The sequence below is a fragment of the Choloepus didactylus genome, chromosome 2 (genome assembly GCF_015220235.1).
Source record: "Choloepus didactylus isolate mChoDid1 chromosome 2, mChoDid1.pri, whole genome shotgun sequence".
NCBI lineage: Eukaryota > Metazoa > Chordata > Mammalia > Pilosa > Megalonychidae > Choloepus > Choloepus didactylus.
The window spans coordinates 19,882,580-19,909,993 of NC_051308.1; the positions used below are offsets into that span (position 1 = coordinate 19,882,580).

Here is a 27,414-nt window from a genome sequence, read left to right on the forward strand (position 1 = left end):
ATTCCTGGTCAGATGCCAAAGGGAAGAGATAACCCTCATGCACATACTGGGAGTATAAATGTCTGGATCAGTATGACTGAAGGTGGCCTGAAGAACTCACTGTCCAATGCACCAGGACTTGCCCTGCATATAGAAGGCAGTTCACAGAGCTCTCCCACAGAATGCTATGGGCAAACTGTCAAGTGATGTTGCCTGGGGCAAGGGATTGCTGCCTGTAGAACACATGGTGCAGTGAGGAAGAGCTGACAATCCTATCCATGTAAACAGGGGAATAGTTGGGACCACCAGAGCATGCCCAAAACAAGATGCATGTGAAGAAAAAATCAGGGTGGCCCCTACACCTTAGCCTCGGATTATTCTCTAAAACTCAGTGTACACATAAACCTCGAAGGAGAGCACTCCCACAGGAAAATCTGCAAAGGCTGGGAAAGGTGTTTTCTTTTTTTCTTTTTTTTAATCTCCAGGCATGAAAGGAAAGCTCTGTCATAACACTAGCTGGATATAAATTTAAAATACAAATGCCTCAGATCTAATTCCCAACAGTAACACCATAAATATCAGTATGTCCAGGATTCAAAAAAAGATTACAAAACATACAAAGAAACAGGAAGCGATGGCTCAGGCAAAAGAAGAACATTAAAGTATTAGAAACCATCAATGAGGAAGACCAGACCTTGGACGGTCCAAAGACTTTTTAAAAAAGACATACAACCTATTATTTAAAATGGACCATGCCTGTTGACTAAAAGGGGGAAAAGACAGGTAACAAAATAAGGTTACAGAGGCTAAGAGATTTCAAATAAAGTTGAGAGGCTATCCTGGAGGTTACATTTATGCAAGCTCCAGTTAGATATCCCAAACAGCCATAGTATGTCAAGCCCTAATCAACGGTAGCCTGAAATACCTAGGTCCCTATCTGAGATTCTATAAAAGTTTCACTCACTAACTTTTCTCTCAGAAACTTAAATCCACCAGAATGTTACTATGCCAGACAAGTCCTAAAATCCAGAGGCAACAGCCTCTTCAAGAACTACACTTACTGCAATAACCCTACTTATAATTGGACCTAAGAGTCTACTCCAGAGAAACTCTTTGTTGCTCAGATGTGGCCACTCTCTCTAAGGCCACTCAGCAGGTGAACTCACTGCCCTCCTCCCTACATGGGACATGACTCCCAGGGGTGTAAATCTCCCTGGCAATGTGGCACATGACTCCCAGGGATGAGCCTGGACCCAGCATCATGGGATTGAGGAAGTCTTCCTGACTGAAAGGGGGAAGTGAAATGAAACAAAATTAAGTTTCAATGGCTGAGAGATTTCAAATGGAGTTGAGAGGTCACTCTGGAGGTTATTCCTATGCCCTACATAGATATCCCTTTTCAGGTTTTAGTGTATTGGAATAGCTAGAAGAAAATACCTGAAACTGTTAAACTGCAACCCAGTAGCCTTGATTCTTGAAGACGACTGTATAACTAAGTAGCTTACACAGTATGACTGTGTGATTGTGAAAACCTTGTGCCTCACTCTCCCTTTATCCAGTGTATGAACAGATGAGTAGAAAAATGAGGACAAAAATTAAATGAAAAATAGGGTGGGATGGGGGGATGGAATGTTTTGGGTGTTCATTTTTACTTTTATTTTTATTCTTTTTTTTGGAGTAAGGAATATGTTCAAAAATTGACTGGTGATGAATGCACAACTATATGATAGTGTTGTGAACAACCAACTGCACACTGTGGATGATTATATGGTAAGTGAATATATCTCAACATGGAATAAAAAAAAACTAAACAAAAAAACAACAACAACCTTTATGAACTGGGTATACACATCATCTCATAAAAATACCCAGTGACTATACAATAAAACAGTTTTTGTAGGATAAAATAAAAAGGACAACCACCAGATTATGTCGACAACCCCTAACAATATGAACAAGTTAGGGTGGTCACTGCCTAGACACCCCTGAAGATCGAGAAAGTGATTAAACAAGAGAAAGAGGTAGCAACAGACAAGAAAGGATTTAATAAAGGATTATGAATACTAAATCTTTACATTTTTTTTAAATGCTAGGGAATTAGGATAGCTAGAAGGAAATAACTGAAATGGTGGAAATTTCTTTCAAATTTGCACTATAGCTACTTATTAAATTGTACTTTAAAGTTGGCACCTTTCTGTATATATCTTATATTTCACAATAAGGAAAGAACTGAAACTGTGGAACTGTAAAAAAAAAAAAAAAAAAAAATGGGTCCAAAGACCCGAATAGACATTTCACCAAAAAAGATAAACAAATGGCTGATAAGTACATGAAATGATGCTCAATATCATTAGACATTAGGGAAATGCAAATTAAAACCAAAAGGAGGCCTCAACCCGATCAAGATGGTTGAGAGATACTTCAGAACTCCATCTATCCACAGAAGCTTTAAACAACCAACATGAACTGGCAGAAACATCTTTCTCAAAGCTTCAGAAAACAGCTACAGGATTGCAGTAACAGGGGGGCACAAAATTTTTAAAAAGCCATTTAAGAGGTAGGATTGAAATTTGTTCTATAGCTACTTGTTAAATTGTAATTTGAAAGCTATAACTTTTATACATACATTTTATTTCACTATAAGGAAATAACTGAAACTATCGCACTATAACTCTTGACAACTTTCGAAATGCCTTGTGTATCTACTTGTTATATAAGAAACAATAAGGAAATAAATTTCCTTTGAAATTTCTTTGAAATTCTTTGAAGTCTGCTCTGTATCTACTTGTAAAATTGCACTTGGAAAGTTATTACTTCTATGTATATATGTTATATTCTAAAATTTTTAAAAAAAAAGGTAGGATCTCACGGTGCCTAGGCTGGCCCCTCCCCATCCCATCACCAGCTCAGTGCAGAACCAGCCCTGAGCTGTAGGAATTCCCAGTCCTAGTTTTGGAGGGAACAAGTAACCCTCGTGCACATACTGAGAACATTAATGTCTAGCCCAAACTGTCTGGTGGTGGTTTGAGGGATTTGCTGTCCTAGAACTTGTCCCGGGCATAGAAGGCAGCTCACAGAGGCCTCCTACAAACTGCTATGGGAGAGATGTCAAGACTTGTGCCTGGGGCAAGGAATTGCTGGCAGTAGGTCATATAGTGCAGTTCAAGACCATAGGAAACTGTTTCCCAGGGAGGAACAGACAAGCATATCCTTGTAAACAGAGGAATTCCTAGACACACATGCACATGTCCAAGACAAGAAGCAGGCACAGAAAGGATATGGAAGAACCATACACTCTGGCCTGGAACTAGCCTCCAAACTCAGTGTATGGATAAGCCCTGAAGGAGAGCACTTGCATAGGTCAACACAAAGACAGGGAAAGGTATTTTCTCTGGAAACGTATTTTCTCTTTTCCCTCTTCGTTTTTTGTCGTTGTTGTTGTTCTTGTTACCTCCTAGAATTCAAGGAAAGCTCTTTCATAACACTAGCGGGGTATAGGTTTAAAAACAGATGCCTCAGAGTCTAAATTACAGTGCTAACACATTAATATATCAAAATATCTAGGTTTCAACTGAAGACTACAAAACATAGAAATAAAAAGTGTTGGTCCAGGAAAAGGAGGAGATTAAAGCATTAGAAACCATCAAGGAGGAGGACCAGACCTCGCACATTCCAGATGAAGACTTTTTAAAAATGGTCCTAAGTATGCTCAAGGAGCTAAAGGAAAACATGGACAAAGAAATGGAGGGAATCAGGAAAATAATAGATGAACACAAAGAGAATATTAATAGAGAGATACACATCACGAAAAGAACCAGAGCCGAAGACCAAAGTAACAGAAATTAAAATTTCCCTAGATGGGTTCAACAGCAGATTAGAGCAGGCAAACAAAGAAATCAGTGAACCTGAACATAAACAGCTGACATTCCTCAGTCTAAAAAGCAGAAAGAGGAAAGAATGGAGAAAACTGACCACAACCTGAGGAACCTGTGGGATATCATGAAGTATATCAATATAAGAATTTTAGGAGCGGCAGGAGAAGAAAGAGAGAAGGGCAAGAGAAAAAATCTGAAGACATAATGGCTGACTACTTTCCAAACTGAACAAAATCAAATACAAACAGGATAAACCCAAACAACCCACACCAGGCCATGTTGTAATCAAACGGCCAAATGATAAAGAAAAAGAGAATTTTCAAAGGCACAAAAATAAAGCAATGTGTCAAGTACAAGGGAGCCTCAATAAGAGTAAGTGCCAATTTCTCATCAAAAACTATGGAGGCAAGAAGGTAATGGGAAGATATATTTAAAATGTTGAAAGCAAAAAATTGCCAGCAAAGAATCTGTATCTAGCAAAACTGTCTTTCAAAAATAAGGATGCATTACAAGAAACTAAGTATGTGGGTGCCATAAGGTCCTCCAACCTCATTATGAGGTACATACTTGGAAGATCTGAGAGCAGAGACATGAATGGACATTTGTACACTGGTGTTTATGGAGGCAGTATTCAAGATTTGCAATAGGTGGAGGTGGTCTAAGGGTATATCGACTGATGATCAGAATGGTGAACTGTGTTGTATGCATAAAATGGAATATTGAGCAACTGTGAGGACTGAAACTGTGACACATGAAACAAAGTGAAAGGATCCTGTAGACAGCATTTTGAGTGAAGTACAACAGAAACAAAAAGACAAACATTAAAATGCCTCACCAATATGGACTAACTACAATGTGTAAACTCAGAACTGAATCTTAGCACACAGCTTATCAGGGGAATGCTTATTGTAATGGTCCCTAAATTGTAAGCTCTTACTTACAGCAGTCACATCTATTCCTGAACTGTAATGGCTATCTCCAAATACTGACATGCTAATCCCCTTGTGTATAACTTGGCTGGTCTCTGGAACTCTGGGTATCTGTGTGACACCTGAAACTCAGACCTAGGGCTCGGCAGATATGAATGTCAGTATTAGCACATACAGCACCTGTTAAAAAAGATGAAAAAGAGTCCAGACTTCAATTAGAGATATGAATGAAGCAGATCTGAATAAGACGAAGGCAAATCAGGCCAAATGGTAAAAGACAATACTGTATTTTAAAGCTTCAACTTCTATGTGAGACCAAAGGAAGAGATGTTTACTTGGTGCAGGATATAGATCTTCTTTTAAAGCACACCAAATAATTTAACTTGTACGGTCAGTTTATTCAAATACCATAATTATATGGAACTTTGAACAGGAAGTGAGATCTGGTAGATTTGTACAGGTTAGCATGAAATAGGGATACATCCCAAAGTAATTTGGGCAGAGAATAAAAATAGATATGCAGGGCCCCCCTGAGGAGCTGGGGGAAAATGCAGAAATGTTAGACGTCCCCACCTGGGTTATTACTAATATTCTCACAAACATTGAGGACTGACAACTTGGTATGAAGAGCCCTCGATCTTGGGGCTGCCCTTATGAAGCTTGTTACTGCAAAGGAGAGGCTAAGCCTATTTATAATTGTGCCTAAAAGTCTCCCCCAGAGTACCTCTTTGTTGCTCAGATGTAGCCCTCTCTCTAGCTAGCCAACTCGGCAAGTGAATTCACTGCCTCCCCCCATCCCCCCAACGTGGGACCTGACTCCCAGGGATATAAATCTCTCTGGCAACACAGGATATGACTCCCAAGGATAAGGCTAGACCTGGCATCATGGGATTTGAGAAAATCTTCTTGACCAGAAGGGGAAAGCAAAACGAAACGTTTCAGTGGCTGAGAGATTTCAAATGGAGACAGAAGTCACTTTGGAAGGTATTTGTATGCACTATATAGATATCCCTTTTTAGGTTTTAGTGTATTGGAATAGCTAGAAGTAAATACCTGAAGCTATCAAACTGCAACCCAGTAGCCTTGATTCTTGAAGATGACTGTGTAACTATGTAGCTTACATGGGGTGACGGTGTGATTGTGAAAAACCTTGTGGCTCACACTCCCTTTATCCAGTGTATGGATGGATGAGTAGAAAAATGAGGACAAAAACTAAACGAAAAATAGAGTGGGATGGGGGGGATGGCTTGGGTGTTCTTTTTTACTTTTACTTTTTATTCTTATTTTTATTCTTTCTGGTTTAAGGAAAATGTTCAAAAATTGACTGGTGTGATGTATGTAAACTATATGATGGTACTGTGAACAGCTGATTGTATACCATGGATGATCGTATGGTATGTGAATATATCTGAATAAAACAATTAAAAAAAAAAACAGAAAAGGTAAAAAAAAAAAAAAAATTGAGGCATTAAGACATTCCCAGATAAACAAAAACTAAGGGACTCATACCTCCACACTAGCCCCCTACAAGAAATGCTAAAGGGAGTTCAGCAGGTTAAAAGGAAAGTTCAACAGACAGTAGATCACATAAGCCAAATGAAGAAATAAAGATGTCCAGTAAAGAGAATGACATGGGTAAATACAAATACCAGTACTATTCTATTTTTTATTTGTAACTCCTCTTTTTACTTCCTACAGGATCTAAAAGGCAAATGCATAAAATGTATTGATAAATCAATAAATCTGGATTCATAATACATAAATATGTAATTTTTTACAGGAAATACATAAAAGTGGAGAGGAGGATGGAGGAATATAGGAACAAAGTTTATGTATGCTACTAAGTCAGTATCAAAGCAAATGAGACTAATAAATTTAGTATGTTAAATTTAAGCCCCATGGTAACCACAAATAAAATATCTGAGAATATACAAACTCACAGAGACAGAAAGTGAAGTACAGGTTACCAGGATGGGGACGAGGGGCAAGAGGAAATTAACCTGAAGAGCATAGGGTTTCTGTCTGGGGTGAAAGGAAAGTTCTAGTTATGGTTGGTGGTGAGGTTAACTGCAACACTATGAATGTGATTAATCTCACTGAATGTCATGCTTTGGAGGGAATGGGAAGATTTACATTGTGTATGTTTCCAAAATTTAAAAAAAAGAAAAACTAAACAGATAATGACAATTAAATGCAATACATAATACTAGATGGGATTTAAGAATGGAGGAGAAAAGGCTCAAAAGGATACTATTGGAACCTAAGAAAAAAATGGAATACAGAATGTAAGCTTTATATCAACATTACATTTCTTGAACTTAAGGTGATTACATAAGTGAATATCCTTGTTCATTGTAAGTGTACATTGCAGTATTAAGTATTGAAGGAGTATGATGTATGCAACTTGCTCTCAAATGTCTGCAAAATAGATGAGTACACAGAAAGATATGGCAAAGGTGGTAAAATGTTAAAACTGGCCAATCTGTGGATCTGGGGTAGTAGGGCTATGTATGAATTGTCTGTATGGGGTGTGTATTATTTTTCCATCTGTCCTTAAACTTGAAAGCATTTCAAAGGAAAAAGTTAAAAAACAAAAATGAAGGAGAGATTAAAACATACCCAGATAAACAGAAGCTGAGGGAGTTCATCACCCCTGGACCAGCCCTACAAGAAATGCTAGAGAGTTCTTCAGGTTGAAAGGAAAGGACAACAGACAATAGATAGAAGTTGAATGAAGAAATAAAGATTTTCAGTGAGGGTACTGACACAGGTAAATATAAATGCCAGTACTACTGTAACTCTGGTTGGTTAACTCCACTTTCTTCCTCCAGGATCTACAAAGAAAATACATAGAGTGTAATGATAAATTAGTGGCATTGGTCTCATAATCCATAAACATGTAGTTTGTGACAAAAACTACATAAAGGTGGGGGGGACTGAGTGGCAAAGGAGCAAAGTTTGTGTAGACTATTGAAATTAAGTTAGTACCAAAGCAAATGATAAAGTCCATGTTAAAGTCCATGGTAACACAAAGAAAATATCAGAGAATATTTAAGCTCACAGAGAAAGAAATTAGAAGACAGGTTGCCATGGGTGGGGGGCAGGAGGAACGAGAATTAATACATAAGATGTGCAGGGTTTCAATTTGGGGAGATGGGAAAGTTTTAGTAATGGACAATGGTGAGGGTATCACAACATTGTCAATATGAATTATCTCACTGGTATGCTTGAGAGTAGTTGAGATAGGAGAGTTTATACTGTATCTATGTTCCCACAATTTAAAAAACAGAAAAATGAAAGCACACCAAAAGAGACGATGACAATTAAATGCAATACATATCTTACAAGATGCAATCTAACAAGAGGAGGAAAAAAAAAAAAAAGGTAGCAAAAGTCCTGTTTTTAAACAATTCATGAGTAATAAAAGTTTGCAACTTTTAAATGTGTCTGTTACTAAAAAAATTAATATTGCATATCTGTATTTTGTTAAGTCACATTTCAAAGAACGATACATGATTCACCATTTTTCACAAGTATAAAATATAAATGCTCATTTTCAAATATGAAGTAACCCTAACCTCATCCTAAACATCATTTTCCAGTTATTCAGTCAAAAAATCATCTTGGTGTTTCCTTGACTCTTTCTTTCCTCTATCTTCAATCTGAAAAGAAATCATGTTGGATCTACCTTCAAAACATACCTAGAATCTGAGCACTTGTCACCTGCTCCACTGTGACACCCTAATTTGAGCCACCCACATCTCATCCTTCTCTTTTATTAAAATAGCTTCCTAACTGGCCTGCCATCTTCTATCCTTGACCCTCCTACAGTCTGCTCTTATTATAGCAGTCAGTTGTCCTTTTAAAAATATTACGGAAATATGTCACTCTATAATGAGATTGTGTAATTCCTCTGTTCAACACCCTGCAATGCCCACAAAGGGGTGGAGGGTGAGAGGAACAAACACCCTGCAATGGCTCCCTATTTCTATCACAATGAAACTCAAAGTCCTTAACAAAGGCCTCCAAGGTCTTAAATGATCCACCCCTATACCTGTCTAATCTCATCCCCTACCATTCTTTACCCACTTACTTCAATCCATCTGGCCTCTGTGCTGTTCACTGAACATGTGAAGCACATGCCTGCCCTTGAGGCATGGCCTACCACATAGCCTCCTTCCTTCAAGTATTTCTCAAATGTCTTCTCATTAAAGCCTGGTCTGACAACCACATTTAATATTCCAACCTGTCCCAACTCCCTTTCTCCACCTTATCTAGCTACTCATTTCTGATTTCCATATTACTTATCTTCTAACAAACTAGATAATGTAATTATGTTCATTTTTAATTGTCTGCCCCCTCCCCTTAAAATGTAAGATCACAGAGCTAGGAATTTCTTTTGTTCACTGATATATCCCAAATGGCTAGAACAGAAAGTAGCACATAAACATTCAACAAATGTTGAATGAAAAAAAAATTATCCAACTCCTTGATGGCCACTTGCCACGACTACACAAAACACCAGAGTTAAACACTTAGATCTCAATGGAGCTATCAAAGGTAGTATTACTACCATAAAAAATGAAAGGTCACTGCTAGGTATATACCTAAGAGAACTGAAAATAACCATTCACACAAAAACATATACACAAATGTTCATAAAAGCCTTACTCATAATAGCATAATGTAGAAACAACCCAAATGTTCACCAACTGATGAATGGATAAGCAAAATGTGGTATATTCATAATATGGAGTATTTTTTGTTCGGGAATAAAAAGAAATGAAGTACTGACAAATGCTACAACATGGATGAACCTTGAAAACATTATGCTAAGTGGGCCAGACACAAAAGAGAAGACCACATACTGCATGATGGTATTTATATGAAATGTAAAGAATTACGCAAATCCAGAGACAGAAAGTAGACTAGTGGTTGTGGGGGCGAGGCAGGGGTAGGCACATTATGGGGAGTGATTTCTATGGAGTAGAGAGTTTCTTTTCATGCAGGGGGCAGTGAAAATGTTGGAATTAAGATCATTACGGCGGTCACACAACCCTGTGAACACACTAAAACTACTGAATTGTGTACTTAAGAGTGTGAATTTTACAGTTTGTGGATTATATTTCATTTAAAAAAAAAAAAAAAAAAAAAAAAGGCCTGTCAGGTCACTGCTTGCTAATAAGGAATAGCTAAGAATGAGAATGCCTTCTTGACCATACCCAGTTCCAAGAATCCTATCCTATTAATCACAGCAAAAAGATTTTGAAAGAAGAGCTGCTCATCTGTGAGTGGCAGCAAATAAGACTTCCCTCACATGAAATCAATTCAAATCCTATCATCCCTACCTTTAAATATATCTGCAATATAACTACTTCTCACCATCTAGTCCACCACCATCTCTCAATGGAACTAACATGATAAGACTTGTAACTGGTCTCCCTACTTTCACTCCCACTCTACTAAGATCTATTCTCTTCATAGCAGTTACTGCTCTTTTTTGCAAATGTGTATCAGATAACTTCACTTTCCCTCAAAACCTTTCAATGACTTCCCAGCACACTTCAGATTTTATTCTAAATTCTCACCACGGCCTACAAGGCTTTACATTGTACTGGCCCTTGCCTACTAACCTTATCTTCTACCATTCAACCACAAGTGCTTTCTTCTTGTTATGCCAAGTGCAAATATTCAAATATACCAAACAAAATTCACCTCAGGGCCTTTGCACTTGATGTTTTTTCTTCCTGAATGCTCTTCCCCCAGATAATTGAATAGCTTGCTATTTCAACTGTTTCACATTTATACTTATCACTCAATCGAAAAGTAACATCCTCTATCAAACCTCTTACGATTCTGCTCTATTTCATTTCTCTTCATAGCACTATACGACACTTTCTTTTTCTTTTGGCTTAGTGTCTGTCTACCCTAACGGAAAGTAAAATCTATGAGGGTGAGAACTCTGTTTTGTTCACAGCTATATCCTCAATACCTAGACCTATGCTTGGTACAAAGGTACACAATTATCCATTCAATAACTGAATTTACTAGCTGAGCTGGCAAAAACCATATTCTTCAGTAAAATATATACTATCTAGCATATTAAGGAAATGACAATAATCAAAGAATTACCAATATGAACAGAAAACAAGTCACTACTTTAGAAAATTACCTATTCATCAAAAGGACCATAAATTTATAGCACAAAATAAATTTGTCATATTAGGGGTCTAAATCTCTTCAAACATTATAGTTAAGTATTAACTATCAAGAGATTAACATTAAGACTGGATTAACCAAGCCTCTGACTTCTCTTCATCTTACCTGCTGTAAATTTTCAATCTTAATGAGTAGGTTGACTTCGATGTGAACCTTCTATAGGTCTCTTAAATACTCAAAACCCTATTCATCTTTACTCCAATGACAACATCTTTCAAATGGCAATAACATCCATTTAATTACCCAAAGCAGAAACCTCCATCTTCCTCTCGCCCCGGGGGTGAGTTATTAGGTCCTGAATTCTATTTTCCTAAACATCTCAGATCTTTCTCCTCTACTCCACCCTACTGCATTAGCTCATTAAGGCCCTTATTCGCTGCTTACTTGGTTTTTGATGTACTCACTACAGTACTACCAAAGTAATCTTTCTACAATGCAAATCCAGCATCTTTATCTCTTCTTAAAAACCTTCAGTGGTTGCAGGTAGTTTTCAAGAAAATTTTCAATTCCCTAACTTAGTTTCATCTCACCTCACTGCCCTCCTCATTCCCACCCCCAAACACATCATACTTTATTTTAACCCAGCCATAGTAAACTAGTTTCGAGATCACTTTCATTTTTTCCTTATTTTTCAATATGCTGTTCCTTCTCTGAAACAATCTTTTCTCACCTTCTTTGTCTAGCAAAAGCTTTAAATCTCAACTTAGATGTCAACTCCACAGAAAGCTTTCCCCGCCCCTGCCCCATCTGATTGAAATGACCTCTTCTGTCCTCCCACAACACTCACCACAATTATCATAAGTTGTAACAAGTACTCTTATAATTCAATATGCTGTAATTTTTGGTTTACTATTTCTACTAAATTACTACTAAATTCTACCTACTTCAAAGGTACCTTATTTCCTTTCACACCACACTGTCTGACACATGGAAGGAGTCGCTGTTAAATGAATGATTATTTAACAAAGAAAGTAAAGAAGGACAGTGGGAGGGAGGGAGGAATGAAAGAAGTACAGATAAGGAACAGGGCATTAAAAAAGGCATTTGAATCAATTCATTATTTTTATATGGTGTAAACCATTAAAGAGAAAATGGTACATCTGAAAAAGCCATTCTCCCCAGATAGTAAGCACAATTATCCAAATCACTCATCCCCTAAAAATTCTGATATATTTAGCCCATCTCATTTGAAAATTTACTTCAATATTAATAACACGCACAATATAAAGGCAGGAAAAGCATTACAAAAAAATTATGAAATGAATTTGACATAAAATTAAGTCTTAGACTTATTTATAAACTTTAATAATCTATCATTTCCTAATAATGTACTATATCTGATGTTGAAAGATCTATCAAAAGAACAAAAAATAAATCCAACGTAACATCAACATCAAATACATGTTAAAGCACAAATTGCTTTTGTGTTACAAGTCACATTTTCTCAAGAACATTGCAAAAATATCACAAGATAAAGTAAACTAGTCAGTAAAGTCAGTAAAGGGGCTTTGAGCAAATTATTTAAGGTAGTACTACAGGAAATATACTGCTAAAATACATAACATATGCATTTTCCTTTATTTGGTAAAAAAATAAAGGAAAAAAGTATAAACCAAAAAGTATTACTAAAAACTATACTCCAACTTTCAATCACCTCAACATAGTCAACTTTAAAAAATTTTTAAAAATCTTTTCACTACTAGTGCAAGAACAAAACAAACATGTTTGATATGATCTGTTAAACAGCATAATCCTTCTTAAACTCAACTGTCATTAGAATACAGAAATTGGAAACACAACAAAAGAAAATTAATCCCAGTATAATATCAAATGCTTTTGAATTGCACTTTTGCCAAAGCAAAATACCAACCATAAGCAGCCTCTCATCTTTTAACAAACAGAAATTAAGTTGTAAGAAATAAGCTGATTTTAGTACCACTGACCTCCTTCTTCCCAAAAGATGACTTACTATACTTTAAAAATAACAGGAAGTCTTCCTTGCATAAAATTAGAAATTTAATAACTTTTTCCTTTTAACATTATTGGCACCTATTTTTAAAAAGCAATAACAATAGAAATGCTCAGCACTTAGAAGTGGTAGTTCTAAAATGATACCAAAAATTTGCATTTGCCTAATGCTCATCATGAAACTCTTAAGGCTAAATTTCCAACTTACTTTCGTTTTTAAAGACAAGCTTAAAAAAACAAAAGAAAGAAAAGAAAATTGAAAGCTAAAAGATCTAAACTAACCACATTTCTCTTAATCAACTTACAGAGTACCTAAGATGTACAAGGCACTGCATTGGGAACTGGGATACATCACATTTTTCTAAGCAAAACTCTGTATTATTCAGCTTCTGAACTTCATATATTATTCAACCCAACAGTAAGGAATATACGTGGTTTTCCCAGAGCTAGAGTTTGTGACTAATAATATGGATTCATTTCAGAAACATCACTGGTTATTTTTTTTCATGTAAATGTGGGTAAGATAGAAATTCAGTAGATAAGAACTGTTTTATGTAAAAGTTTAAAGCACCCCAAACTCAAGAAGAAAAAAATTAGGAAAAAATGGACTAAGCCTACTTTGAATATAGTAGATAAAAGTAGCCACAGCTTTTACTTTCATCCATAAACACAAGCACTACAAATTTTATTTTGGATGCAATACTGTAAAAGCAGACTTGATTTTGAAGAGAAGTGACAACTCTTAATAGTTCAAAGGCACTGTCAAAAGTAGATATTTACACTTCAACATACTATTTGTTGCCATTTCTGTATCTGGAAACACACTCTATCCTTTTCAAGCACTTATGAATTTGTACAGAATGAAAACAGAGTATTTGTTAGTCTAAGAGCCACCAGTTGAATCTAGACAATTCACATATCTAAAGCTTTTTACTCTAGAGTGCATTAAAAAATTAAACAGCATTCAATTACATATTCTCTAAATTGAAAAAACCTGTGTACTTTTACCGCTATCATTTCCTATCCCAATTAAGCAAATTGTGCCTCTTAGACACTATCCTCCATTCAGTTACCATGTTTAAATTTAAGAGAAACCTGGCCATCAGCTGACCACACATCACAATGCAATACAGCAACTGACAATCGGCAGACCAAATGGATCAATAAAAACAAACTTATATATAACCTTAAGTCCCTGGAAATTAGAGAAACAACTGCTGTCTCTAAAGTGTGTAAAGATCACCACAATTTTCTTTTAAAATCTTTCAACGAAGATTATTTTTGTGACTAATCAAATAGATTTTCTGCTAAAAATTCACAATACTGTTCACACAATGAGATTTTCTTTTATTAGCATAACTGATAGAACCACAATACAGTTCAGTATCTAGAGTCAGATTACTTGACCTGATCTTTCAGTTTGACTTTTTAAAACATTTTAATTCATGCAGTTTCCTATCTTTCCCTGCAAAAAGAGACGTTCTAAATGGTAGAATCACGCTCGATGAGATAACCTCTGACTGACTCCCAACTCAATGCACAGGCCCCGAGTATCCAATCTGGCAGCAAAGTCCCTGAGCTGTAGATACCCCTACCAGTTGACCCCCATCATCTCCCAGGGAAGGGATCGGGCACCAAAGCACCAAACACACCTTTCCGTGCAAAGCTCAGAGGCCCCAAACAACGACCTCAGTCAAACTGCCTATCTTCCTGAATTCTGTAACACCAGAGGTTCGTTTCCTGTAGGCAATCTTACCTTCATGATGATGCCCGGGCCACGATCCCCTCGATAACACTAGGTTCACCTGCACCTGAAGGAGAAACAAAAGACACCCAGTCAACACCACAGGCACCCTCCTCTGCACTGGCGGAGGAGGAAGGAGCCAGTGAAACCTCCGAACACTGATGAAACAGCCGTAGAGGGCGTCAGCCCCCTAACCATTAAACGCCAATTCGAGGACCCTCTGGCCTCGCCATCCCCGCAAACCCAGCCACCTACACAGTTTAGCAGCTTCCCGTCTCCATTGTCGGGACCGGACGGAGTTTCCCCGTCTCCGACAATGACGCCATTTCTGTCAGAGAAGAAACTCACAACAAGCCCGGAGTCCGACGCGAAGTCGGTCACCCTCCCCGTGAGCTTCCTGGCCCAGCCGAGCTGGTCCTCTCCCCGAAGGGCCGCGCAGCACCCGAGTCGGAGCGGGAGTCCGGCGCAGCCTCAAGGAACCCGACCAAGCAGGGACACGAGAGAGAGGCCGGCTGGAGGGGCTGCGAAAAGGACCGTCTCCCCTCGCAGAGCCTCTGTCCACGTCCCGTTCCGAGGCCAGAGACCCTGAGAAGTAGGAGGGGATTAACATCGGTCCAAACGCTGCAGAGACAGGAGAAGAGGGACAGACCGTGTGTCACCGAGGACCTCAGGCAGCGCCCCCACTACCCTTGCCTGGGCCCCCCACCGCGGCCAAGGGCCGCTAAACCGCTGAGTCTGCGGCCGCTCGGCCAGGGGGCGATTCGGACTGCGAAACTGCAGCGGGGGGAGGGGGGCCTCCCGGGAGGGCGAGGCCCCGAATTCGGGCGCCTGGTGGAGAGACCACCACAGCAATCTACCCCTTGCTCGTCGGCAAGACCCAGTGACTCCCAAAAGGACTCCCTCAGGAGACCGCAGAAGCCCCAGAAAATGCCCCTACCTTCCTCGGAGGCCAGATCTAACCCTGGCACGTCCAGAATCCCCTCCCCTCCTCCCCCAAAACCAGCAGGCCCGGGGGAGAGATGGGGGAAGAAGGGTGGCGGGTCCAGCGGTTGCTGAGGCTGAGGATCCGGCTCCTCCTCCTCCCGCGGCGGCGACTGGTACCTTTGTTTGGCGGCCGCTCGGTCTCCCTCGCTGGGGGGGAGGGGGAACGACAAAAATCCCTCCCGGACTGGAGGTCCGGGCCCCCAAACGCTCTGCCCTCCAGAGGACGGCAGCGATGGGCCTTCTGCGGCTCCCTCCGGGCAGAGGCCCAGGCGGTGGCCGTGGCAGCGGCAAGCTTCAGCTCAGAGTCTCCCTCCGCTAAGGCGCCCGAGCTCCTCACTCCGGACTCGACTGACGGGCAAACATCGCTTCCCCCCCAGCCAACCCCAGGTCCCCCCCTTCCCTTCTTTCTCCCCTCCCCTAGAATTTTTCCCCTCCCCTACCTCTTTCCCGGATGGCCTCTTAGACGACCTCGGATTGGTTACAATTCTTTGGAACCCATCTATCTCCTGTTCTTATTGGCCCCTGGGATACAAACAGCGACGCCATTTTCCCACCAGTTCTATGGAAACAGAAAGTTACGCCTCAAAGCTTCCCGGGAGATGTAGTCCAACCTAGGAGGCCAAGGCGCAAACCCCTCACCCTTGAGAACTACCAGACCCGCAATGCCCCACGCCCGCCTGAAGAGGAGGGAGGGGAAAGGGGCGGAGGCGATAAAACAGCGGGGTAGCGGCAACGACGCCTGCGCAGTGTGACCGGGATGGCGCATTTTCTTGCATCGAGTAATGCGGTGTTGCTGGCCGCTAAGGAGGGCGGAGAATTCTGTGGTGAAGTAGGGGGAGGGACACATGTAGTGACCGGGCGGGTCCTTGGTCTGAACTATAAAGTGGGAAGTTGACGCTGGGTTCTGCTGTTACCGGACCGGCAGCGTGAAAGTCGTAACATCATCGTTGAACCGTAAGCGGCAGTGGCGGCGGCTGGGGGGAACCCGGATGGTGAGGAGGGCGGGGAAGGGTGGGAGGCGGGGACCTGAGAGGAAAGAAAGAAAGGAGAGTTAGGACCCGGATGCTGAACCGGATTGTGTATTAATTTTCCATCCTCTCGTTTGCGGGGCGAGGGGTCTGGAGGAATAAGTGAAGTGGGGCGGAAAAGGGCATTGAGCGTAGAGGAGACGGAAACGTCACCGTTCTCGGCGGAGCCTGTGCTGTGCAGAGTAAACATTTGAAGTTCTTTTCCCAAGCCTCTGTTAAAAATCTGCCTCAGAGTTATGTAAGTACCCTCCCTGTATCTCAGGACAATTTTCTTCAGACCCATGATCCCCTGGAGTTTGAATAGAAGGATTCGCTCAGCACTTCACATCAACGCTTTATATTTGTGTGTCTCTATTAAGGAACTCTGAAACCAGACACTGTCATTTAAAAAAATAATTCGCATGATTTTACTTTTTATATGCAAATTTCCCCCGATTTGATTCTGTACTGTGCTAGAAGTCACTTCCATTCTTAGATTCATTCGGTCCTCCACGTATTTAGTGAGCGCCTAACATGTGGAAAAACTAGTTTCGTTCTTCCTCTTATGGACAAAGTCCAGTGAGACAGACATTAAACAAAATAGACACATAAATCAGTGTAAATTGCAACTGTGTTAAGTGCTACCATGAAGGGTTACACGGTGGTAAGGAAAGGCTTTTCGACGAAGAGAGGATTGAGCTGAGAGTTTAAGGGTTAGCAGGAATTAACTAAGGAAAAAGAAAAGGAAAGACCATTCCAGACAGAAAGAATAACATGTTGGAAAGCCTTGTGTCAGGAAAAAGCTTTTCCAGGATGAGGAACTGAGGTTGGAGAGGTGAGGGGAGAGCCAAATCTTAGAGAATTTGTTGAGGAATTTTATTCTTACCCTAAGAGCAATGAAATATTCTTGATGGATTTTCAACTTGAAGGGTGATAGGACCAGATTTGAATTTCGCAAAGATCACTGGCTGAAAATAGAGAACTAGACCATAGGGGTGAATGTAGACAAAGCCCAAAAAGTAGGTTATTGCAGTAGTAGTCCATCCATACGGAGAAGAAAATCTGTTTGTATTAGTATTCATTGATCCACTCTTTGAACAAATTTAAGACAGTGCTTTCACATTATCTCCTGGTGGCATTCTGTAGTTATTCACCCTGAAATAGTAGAGTTCATGTAACACACACTAATAATGCCCCTTTACATTGTCTAGTATGTGATATGAAATTTCCAGCTGAGATAAGTAAATATTAATTGCTTATTTGCTAAGTGAGAATTCTTACACTTCTCTGACTGAGCAAAAAGATTTTTTTTTAATTCATACTTAGTTTTTAAGTTGAGAAATAACATCAACCAAAGCTCTGAGAACTGAAACAAAGGTTATCTCTGATTTCTTTGCAACAGATTACATCTTTTATTGATCCAGACAGAAACAAAAGAGAATTCTTGAAACTTAGTTTTGTCGATTTTTAAGTTGACATGTGTTTTGGAGGTTGTGACAAATACAAACATGATTTTTGCTCTCAACCTAGTTGGGAAGAAATGGCCACTAACCAATAAATAATTAGAGAAGTGTATGAGATGCTTTTTCTATTCTACCTTTAATTCTGTGCAATCATAATGTTTTACCTAAGCAATTATTCTTTCTATCTAGGAAGAATTTGCGTCTTCTTTTCTTTCATTAATCTCTAAGAATTAGAGGGCTAGATTATATATATTGCCCATATCAGAGCCGCAGTTAGCTATCAAACAGTATAGGGAATAAATTAGTATTTTAATTATTTCAAAATATTTCCAAGGATTTTTTCCCTTGTGACATAGTTTGTACTAACTCTTAGTCAAGGTACATATAGGAATTTTACATTTGGAATGTTTCTTCTTGCATTCAGATTGCTAAAAGATTTCCATTTTTGGGTGCTGGTTTTTCATTATTATTTCACATAGGTAATCATCAAGAGTGGATTATAGAAAAGCACTCTTTTCAATCCTAAAGACTAACCTGAATTTACACCATTTTTATGCTTTAATATCCATTTGTAATCTGCCTCCAATAAAAAATTAAGGCAGAAGAATTTATTTTTTAGCCTTCTGTTATGCAAACATGAATGTTTGTTTGGTATTAAAGAGTAAGGATATGGTATAGCTGGGGATTTTAATCTGAGCTACATGTAAAGGATTCAGGGCCTATATTATGATCCCTGAGAAATTATATGTAAAGTTTTATAGATATGCATGTATTAGGTGAGGGCATATTCACTTATACTGGTTTTGTGTGTGTGTGTGTGTGTGTGTGTGTTTAATACATAGCGTTCATCAGATTCTCAAAAGGTTTCTCTGACCATTGCAATGCTTCAAACTACATGGAAGCATGAGAGCACTTAACAGTTGATGCTAATCCATTTGGGTTATTAATTCAACCAACTTGAGCACATGCCTACCGTCTGCCTAACACTGCATAGATAATGTAGAAGTTTTATTCTGTTCTCCCGTTGCCATGTTACACATCTTACTCTACATTGGAGAAAAGAAGTACATGATAGAGTTGATGTGTCTCAACCCTTTTTACCCTTGTATCAGTTGCCCACAAGAAATGGGGAATATTAAATACCTGATTCTCACCACTTGGGGTAGACTCGGCTCTACTGAGTTCTTGATTGTGCTGGTAAAAATACGTTGGCACTAATAATGAGATTTTGGAAATTAGTTTACTTTTGTGGTCACTGTCACTATTTACTTCAAGATCTTCAGATTTCCTTAGTGGCATGAGTATGAACCAACAGTGTTCATTTACTGAAATATATGTGAAGACCCATATTTTATGAGTTAAACATTAACCAAGTTCTACTCTTCTAAGTATATTTTACTATTTTAATTTGATGCTGGTAAGCAGAAACTACTAGAATTGCCTTGTTTCTGAGAGTGTGGATGAGGGGAGCTCTTAGTCTGAGATAACCAGGCTGTGAAAGATGAGTTTTAGTACTAACCATTATTAAGTTTCAGGACTAATTTAGAAATTGAAGAACACATCCTGAATTTTACAGTAAATGGAAACACCACTGCACCCCTTTAGTTGTGTTGTGTGGTCTGGTGGAAACAACCAATTACTCATCAATTCCCCTATAACACTTTCTCAAGAAACTGCATCAGAATCATGTAAGGTGCATATTAAAAACGAAGGATCCTAGTACCTTGCTAATGTTTAATAAATCAGAAAAAGACCTTTGAGTGGTCAAAATAGAAATTCAATTCAACTTCATTTTCTTTATTCAAAAAAAGTGGTCCTCACTCAAGTAAATGTACTTTTACACCTTATTATCCTCTAGCTTGCTGTGAGAGAACTCTCTTAAGGTGCCTTTCAATTCCAGAATTCTGTGATTGCAACTCTTTAATCATGAACTGCCATTAGATACAATATTGCTTTTAATCTTGTATTATTGTATCTTTAGTGCAGCCAAAAAAAGTTAATTAGGAAAGAGCTAGTGATCCTAGAGAATAATAGGATCACTGGAGAATAATAGAATCGCAGAGAATAATTGCCCCCAAGGGAATATTTTTAGTAAATATAACTGCATTCAAGTTAATGCATATTTCAGATCAGAATATCTGAAGTGGATTGGTTGTAGAGAAAATACAAGGGATTTTTTCTCTTTAATTTTAAATATACATAGCATATCCTGCTTAATGCTCATGATTGAAAAAAAAAGCATGTTTACTAATTTATGTAATCAGTGAGATATAGAAATAACCTAATTCTGTGAATTTGTTTTGCCATTGATTTGATGGTAACAATTTAAGCCTTTCACAGTTGATTACAATAGGAAAGTCTTAATATAGGTATCTAACTAAGGAAACCACTTAAAAATCAGGTGTACATTTATAACAATGTAATCACTTGAATGAAGAATTTTTTTTTTAATTGAGATACAATTTATATACCATACAATTCACTCATTTGAAGGGTACGGTGTTTTACAGTACATTTCATAATGTATGCAACCCATCACCAAATTCTAATGTTAGGTGACTGCTAATCTACTTTCCATTTCTATAGATTTGCCTATTCTAAACATGTCGTATAAGTGGAATCATTCAATATGTGGTCTTTTATGCTTTGCTCCTTTCACTTAACATGTTTTCAAGGTTCACCCATTTAGAATTTTCTTTTAAAACCAAAATGAGAGTCTACTTTTTCAAAAAACAACTTGAGATACATGTTCCTTTGCAGTTGACTCTGAAAGATAATTTGGTTATGTTTATCCTTTTTGAAAGAGCAGCTTTGAAGTTTAAAAACAATGGAGAAGACCCAGCAAACAATCCAAAGAATTCTTCTAGAACCCTACAAGTACCTACTTCAGTTACCAGGTAACTGTTCAGTTTCAGTCCATACACGGTAGATTTCATAGAGCAATGGTCATACCAATGTTAGCAAACAGATAAGGTTAGACTTGCCAGCTCTTGAGATTTTCTATTTAAAGTGATGCTATATGAGAAAAATTACATAGACTTCTGTGCTTTTTTGTTCTTAAAAAATACTTAAATATTTTGGTACCTCATTTGCATTTTTATTCTTACATATGCCATACATGCCTATTCCCAGCTGTTTAGATAGTAGGGGAAGTGTATGCAGATTTGTTCAAGCAAAAAGCTTTACTGTATGTTCATGTTTTCCAGTATCACACACACTGCATTTCTTACACTACTAGTTCCTTGGAGAACCAAATAATAATGCCTCTAGGTCAGATTATTTGGAAGCATAGCCCACATTATGCCCATAAAAGGGTGTATCACCTGGTCCTATAACAACACCTGCCTAATTATGTGCATGTGTGTGTGCTGATTTTGTTTTGTTGTTTTTTTAACTTTACAATGTCTGAGAATGGTAATAAGTAAAAACTCATAAATATAATAAATGTGAGTTCTTATAATAATTCATTTATAAATTTGGAACATGGAATGCTCTTTCTCATAGAAATAATATAAAAGGTGGTAAATTCTTTGACTAGACCACAAAAGCCTACTTAGCCCATAATGTGGCTAAACTATAGTCTAATGATGCTCTCCCCTCTATCTCGATGTTTTTCTATTCCTGTTCTAATACAATGTATCTCTTTGATAGTGCACACCTTTTTTTTGAGCACACTTCAATAGTAATATGTGTATTTCTATTCTTCCTGAGCCTGGGGAAAATAAATACGATTATGAAAAGCCAAAAGAATGCTAGCTCCCTGTCTGTACTTGGAAACCATCATGATTAGTGTCATTTCTGTTCTGGCAGCCCCTAATGGAGACTCATCTGCTAATGTCAATGCTTTGAAAGAATAGAGGGAAGACAGAAATGGAGAATGCAAAAGGAAAGTTGCCCACTGTTTAAGAAAAAGCTAAGACTACTTTTGAGAGACATTTATTCAGCAGCTAGTAAAATTGCTCATTTCAGGATCTTCCATTGAAAAACACAGAACTGTTTCTCTTGTACTCTATTCACCTATTGCTAGACTTATTTTTTAACAAGTTGGCAGTCACTGGCTGGAACTGGTCTGGAATAAAACATAACAGGTATCAGTGCTGACAAGAGTCTAAAGAGTGACTCCCACACTACTACCATGCAAAGCAAGGACTGCCTGTAGTTACATTTTAACCATAATCCTTACCTATATAACATTTTTCTTAATTCTTATTATTTGGAAGTAATATTTTAAGGTCACTGGATAATATACTTAAAACTCTCATTAGATACCCTACTTTTATTTTTAATCAGATATGTTCTTGATCAAATATTTGATCATGGTCAAATACAACATCAAAAGATTTTTCTAAAGAAATAGGACATTGTATTCAACATAACAAACCTATTTTTATGGAGCATTTCAGGGTTTCTAAAGTGATTTAAAGTAAGAGATGATTATAATAATTTTGATATTAGGATTTTTTGAGATATAATGGCTTTTATTTTATTTGCCTAGTGTAAGTTTCCAGATCTTAACAAGAGGGTTGTATTGGGAGTGTAGGGAAAAGAGGGGCTGTAGAAAGGGAATCAATAATGTTAAGATCTTAAAGACGAACGCTAATTTGTTTTTAAAATTTTGAGCGTTCTCTGTGACTAGCCTCAGTGTCCTGAGGTAGAAATGATTTAGGTACTTGAAACTGTTAGGCCAGATCCTAGACTCTAGTCAGAGGGGAAAAAAATATATATTAAAACAAAACTGCGGTACCTGAAAATTAAGTCATTTATTGTACTGTTTTCTAAATATCATTCAGAAGAAAATTGTGGCTCCACATTGATTCTTTGTGTTCTTTATCTCTCTAAACCTGTTTTTAAAAGTGATATGGATTACTTTGCAGAGTTGTATGTTACAAGTATAGCCAAGACTGACCCTTGTTAAACTGGAAAGCACATTAGCAGTGTGAAGTCCGTAATTGCTACTCAGACCATGTGGGTTATTAGGTGGAAGATACTGCCTCTGTAACCCTAAGAGATTCCTTCTCTCTCCTAGACCACTCACAGAAAGTGAAGCTGTTCCATTTGGATATGTGATGAGAATTTATGTGTATATTCATTTGTTTCCCTAGGTGATTGGGCAACCAGGACATAAACAGGACTTACAAAGTAATGATTTTGTTTCCTAAAACTTAACTTTTTATGTAGCCATTTTCCTAAACCTAATCTGAAATTAGGACATTGCCATGCATTCACTTTAGCAGGAAGCTCATAGAACATTTTTACTAAATGAACTACTGTTTGCAGTTTTTATCTACCATTCCTTTATATTTGGGCTAAATCAACTTCTGGTGGTAAATGTTACCTGAAGACCTTTCTTGAGCTTTCCACATAAGAAAAAGAAGTTTTGAAAAGCTAGTGGTTCTAGTCAAAGAGATTAGCTTTTGAGTAAACTCAGGATGTTAATGGGAATACTTTAGGGCAAAGTAATCTCATTTTTTGATGGGAAAGCAGCAGAGCCATTCAGTCTCTAAAAGCTTAATTTAAAGATTTAGAAGATAATTTGAAGAGGTAATTTACAAGGTAATTTAATAGCAAAGTACATTTTATTAAAAAATACCTATAGTTCTCTGCTTGCTGAACAAGATACAACAATTCTAAGCAAAATACATAGTGCTGATTAAAACTAGTACTAACTAGGCTGACTTCCTTTTCAAAAAAAGGAATGAATTAGACTAATTCCTAAAAGTCCATTCCAATCCAAAATTGTTTTTATAATAAAAGATGAAAGGAGTGTGCTAGTAGGCCACTGAAGTAAGTTAAAATCTTTTGCTTGCCCTAATTTTAAAACTTTATGCTTTTTTTTTTAAATTTTGAGGGTAGGGGACAAGCAGTGAAGTTGAGCTCTGCAGTGGGTAATGGATTGATAGGGCTGGATTTAACAAGTCTGATCAATTTCAGAGGAAATCTCTGTGTTTCTTGTAATTAAAATATTAATTTTATCATCAAATTTTATTCTTTAATTGCAGGTAAACAAGTGAGAACCAAACTTTCACATGCATTTAATCATTGGTTGAAAGTTCCAGAAGACAAGCTACAGGTATTTAGGCAATTCTAACTTCCTTTTTACTCCCCAAGAAATTAACCAGTGTCACAATAAAAGTACTCCTACCTCTGGATTTAATGACCATGCAAAATACTATTTTATTATTAGGTTACTAAATATTCATTAGTTGTAAAAATGTATGTCACTTGAGACTTTTCATTGTCTTTTAGTAGTAATTATTTATAAGCTGTTTTCAATAGTTCAGTAAAGTGAAATCTTCAATTGTCTTTTTTTGATAGATTATCATTGAAGTGACAGAAATGTTGCATAATGCCAGTTTACTCATTGATGATATTGAAGACAACTCAAAACTGCGACGTGGCTTTCCAGTGGCACACAGCATCTATGGAATTCCGTCTGTCATCAATTCTGCCAATTATGTGTATTTCCTTGGTTTAGAGAAAGTCTTAACCCTTAATCACCCAGATGCAGTGAAGCTTTTTACATGTCAGCTTTTAGAACTCCACCAGGGACAGGGCCTTGATATTTACTGGAGAGATAGTTACACTTGTCCCACTGAAGAAGAATATAAAGCTATGGTCCTGCAAAAGACAGGTGGACTGTTTGGATTAGCAGTAGGTCTCATGCAGTTGTTCTCTGATTACAAAGAAGATTTAAAGCCACTACTTAATACACTTGGGCTCTTTTTTCAAATTAGGGATGATTACGCTAATCTGCACTCCAAAGAATATAATGAAAACAAAAGCTTTTGTGAAGATCTAACAGAGGGAAAGTTCTCATTCCCTGTTATTCATGCTATTTGGTCGAGGCCTGAAAGCACCCAAGTGCAGAATATCTTGCGCCAGAGAACCGAAAACATAGATATTAAAAAATACTGCGTGTATTATCTTAAGAATGTAGGTTCTTTTGAATATACTCGAAGTAGTCTTAAAGAGCTTGAATCTAAAGCCTATGAACAAATTGATGCATGTGGTGGGAACCCTGAGCTAGTAGCTCTGATAAAGCACTTGAGTAAGATGTTCAAGGAAGAAAATGAGTAATATTGATTGGGCCTTATAGCTTATTTTATTTCGGTTTGGTTTTTTTGTTTGGGTTTGGGTTTTTTTTGTTTTTGTTTTTGTTGTTTTGGGAGGTCCTGTCTTTTAGCCTATTACCTTTTAAAATAATTGGACAAAGTTGTTGGTCTCCAAAAACTGAGTTCATAGAGGTGATGTGAATGGAAGTTGTTTCAATTTAGAACCCCTCTGTACAGATAATCACTGTAATACAAAGTTGAAGGAATTGAAAAGAGCCACATTTGATTAGGTCTAATTTGAATGTCAGAATGTGCTGTGGTGGGACATTATGAACAACTCTGTCCTAATACCATGAATGTTGCATTGGTTCTGTCAATAAAGTAGACTTCAGCTTCCAGGAATTTTTATTCAAATGCTTCCTAACTTGACTATATTGGCAGTTCCCAATCCATCTATCCCAGTTCCTAGTCAGTGACTTCTTGAGGCAAGCTTCTGTAGCTAGACTACTCAGAGACCACAGGAACTCCTCTTTTTTTTTTCTAAATGCTGCTGCTTAGAATTTCTCGTTCTCTTTCTTCCTGGAAACCCTCTTCTAAAGGTTTTCTTGAAAAAAGGTAGTGATAAACGGTAAGCACTCTGGTTCTTTTTTTTCACCCCCTCCATTTTTTCCTCCCTTCTTCTCTACCCCATGAATTCTGTTCTTTACTTAGAGAGGCTCTACTTAGTGAAATTCACATGCTCCCAAAGCTGTTTTTTTCCTCATTCTGATATAACTTGTGTGTTACAAAAGTGATTACGTTTTCATTTGTGAAGAAAAGAAAAAGGATATAAAGAAAAAATATCTTAGGATGGAACCTTTACATCTTTTTATATTGCCCCCATTATAAAGGGCTGTTTGCTTACCTCAAATACAAAAGCAGGAAAAATTCCCTTTTCCTTCCTACATACCATCACTACACCTCTCAAAGGCACTAGGTGCTTCAGTGGAAAAGGAAGTTTAGGTATCTTTAATCTCTGTGATTAAAGGAAAGAAAAAGTGTTAACCTGAGACCTAGTGTCTGGCTGAAAAGTAGCCAAAGCTGCACTATTTAGAACTAACTAATTAGCTTTATATAGTGCCTTCCTTAACCCTGGCCCTGTTTTGTTAATTTTCGTCTCCCACCATTGGAACCATTCATTCGCCCAAGAGGTAGAAAAAAAGAAAAAGAGTGCCTGATTCCTATATTGGAAATGTTGACATCCCACAATAAAAGGTTGTATTCCTTTGGAAATACAACTTTGCTTGATTGGTTCTGCAGTATGTTTATCTAGGATCTAATCATATACTTGTATGAAAATATTCTCATGAAGCACTCAACCTAAAGCTTTTGAAAACTTGTATGCTGCCTGTACTAACTTTTAAGATAATTTGAATCTTCCACTGCAACAATGATGAGAAAACCACTTCTAAAAATTATGGTTATTTGTGCTATAGTATGGAAAGTTGAACTTCCTGTTTATGAACCCATGGCAGTTTTTAAAAAGCTTAATGTTTATTCAGAAAAGCCTAATGCTTACTTTGGAGGCAGAAATTTACCTTTAAGTATAAATATTGCTTAAGATTTTTCCTTACCTAATCAAAATTAATTTTGGCATGGTGCTATTCATAATTGTTTTTCTCATTTTTATCTTGTCTTCGTCACTGGCAGAAATGCTTGACTTTGAATTGGGGCTTATAAAAGGAGTCATTTTACTATTGAATGATCAAAAATCCATTTTTTTCACTTTATACTCATAAGTGTTATTACAAAAAATATATATAAATGTAGTTTAAATCCAATAAAATGAATTAATTCATCAACCCAGTTTTACAGTAGTCATTTTTTTTCCTGCATAAAAAAAATAAGATTAGATTTTGTCATATAGAAAATGTAATAAATTTTAAAACATTTATTTTTATATTTTCTGGGCTATACAACTTCAAAAAACAAATTGATTTTATTAATTTAGTTGCCATAATCAAAAGTTATGTAGCCATAAATCACTTTCAGACCTCTGCAAGATCTTGAATCCCTCAACTCCTCTATTCCACTTTGTCAGGATTTTACTGACTTTACTTCCTTCCTTCCTTCCCTACTTCACCTGTACCCTATTGTCATTCGCTTCTGGAAGATGTTCTGGAGCCTTCTCAGATCATTTTCCCTCCTTTCTTTG

General features: G+C 37.6%; 2 protein-coding genes across 15 annotated transcripts in view; one reads left to right on the forward strand and one right to left on the reverse strand.

Moving 5' to 3' along the window:
* ARID4B (AT-rich interaction domain 4B) overlaps positions 1 to 16,076 on the reverse strand; it is a 180,768-nt gene extending 164,692 nt beyond the window's left edge. For 6 of the 7 annotated variants that reach the window (XR_005214535.1, XM_037821409.1, XM_037821403.1 and 3 more), the window contains exons 1-2: positions 15,816 to 16,076; positions 14,727 to 14,781 (exon numbers count right to left, since the gene is read on the reverse strand). Coding sequence is in view for 6 of the 7 variants with exons in the window: in XM_037821409.1 (XP_037677337.1) it covers positions 14,727 to 14,732 (6 nt within the window). In the remaining variant the exon portion in view is untranslated. Of the gene's footprint in view, positions 1 to 14,726; positions 14,782 to 15,651 lie in introns of all 7 variants that reach the window. The other variant, XM_037821398.1, reaches the window with a different exon arrangement.
* A 360-nt stretch (positions 16,077 to 16,436) lies between these two features.
* On the forward strand, positions 16,437 to 27,061 carry GGPS1 (geranylgeranyl diphosphate synthase 1). Of its 8 annotated transcripts, none has more exons than XM_037821477.1 (5): positions 16,439 to 16,652; positions 20,973 to 21,065; positions 23,271 to 23,307; positions 24,168 to 24,238; positions 24,484 to 27,061. In XM_037821477.1, the coding sequence occupies exon 5, from the start codon at positions 24,505 to 24,507 to the stop codon at positions 25,243 to 25,245; it is 741 nt and encodes a 246-aa protein (XP_037677405.1). In that variant the 5' UTR covers positions 16,439 to 16,652; positions 20,973 to 21,065; positions 23,271 to 23,307; positions 24,168 to 24,238; positions 24,484 to 24,504; the 3' UTR covers positions 25,246 to 27,061. The 8 variants fall into 8 exon arrangements, with proteins under 8 accessions (XP_037677398.1, XP_037677365.1, XP_037677372.1 ...); XM_037821486.1 differs by having other exon boundaries at positions 20,978 to 21,065; XM_037821470.1 differs by lacking the exon at positions 23,271 to 23,307 and having other exon boundaries at positions 16,437 to 16,690; positions 20,978 to 21,065.
* The last annotated feature ends 353 nt before the right edge of the window (positions 27,062 to 27,414 follow it).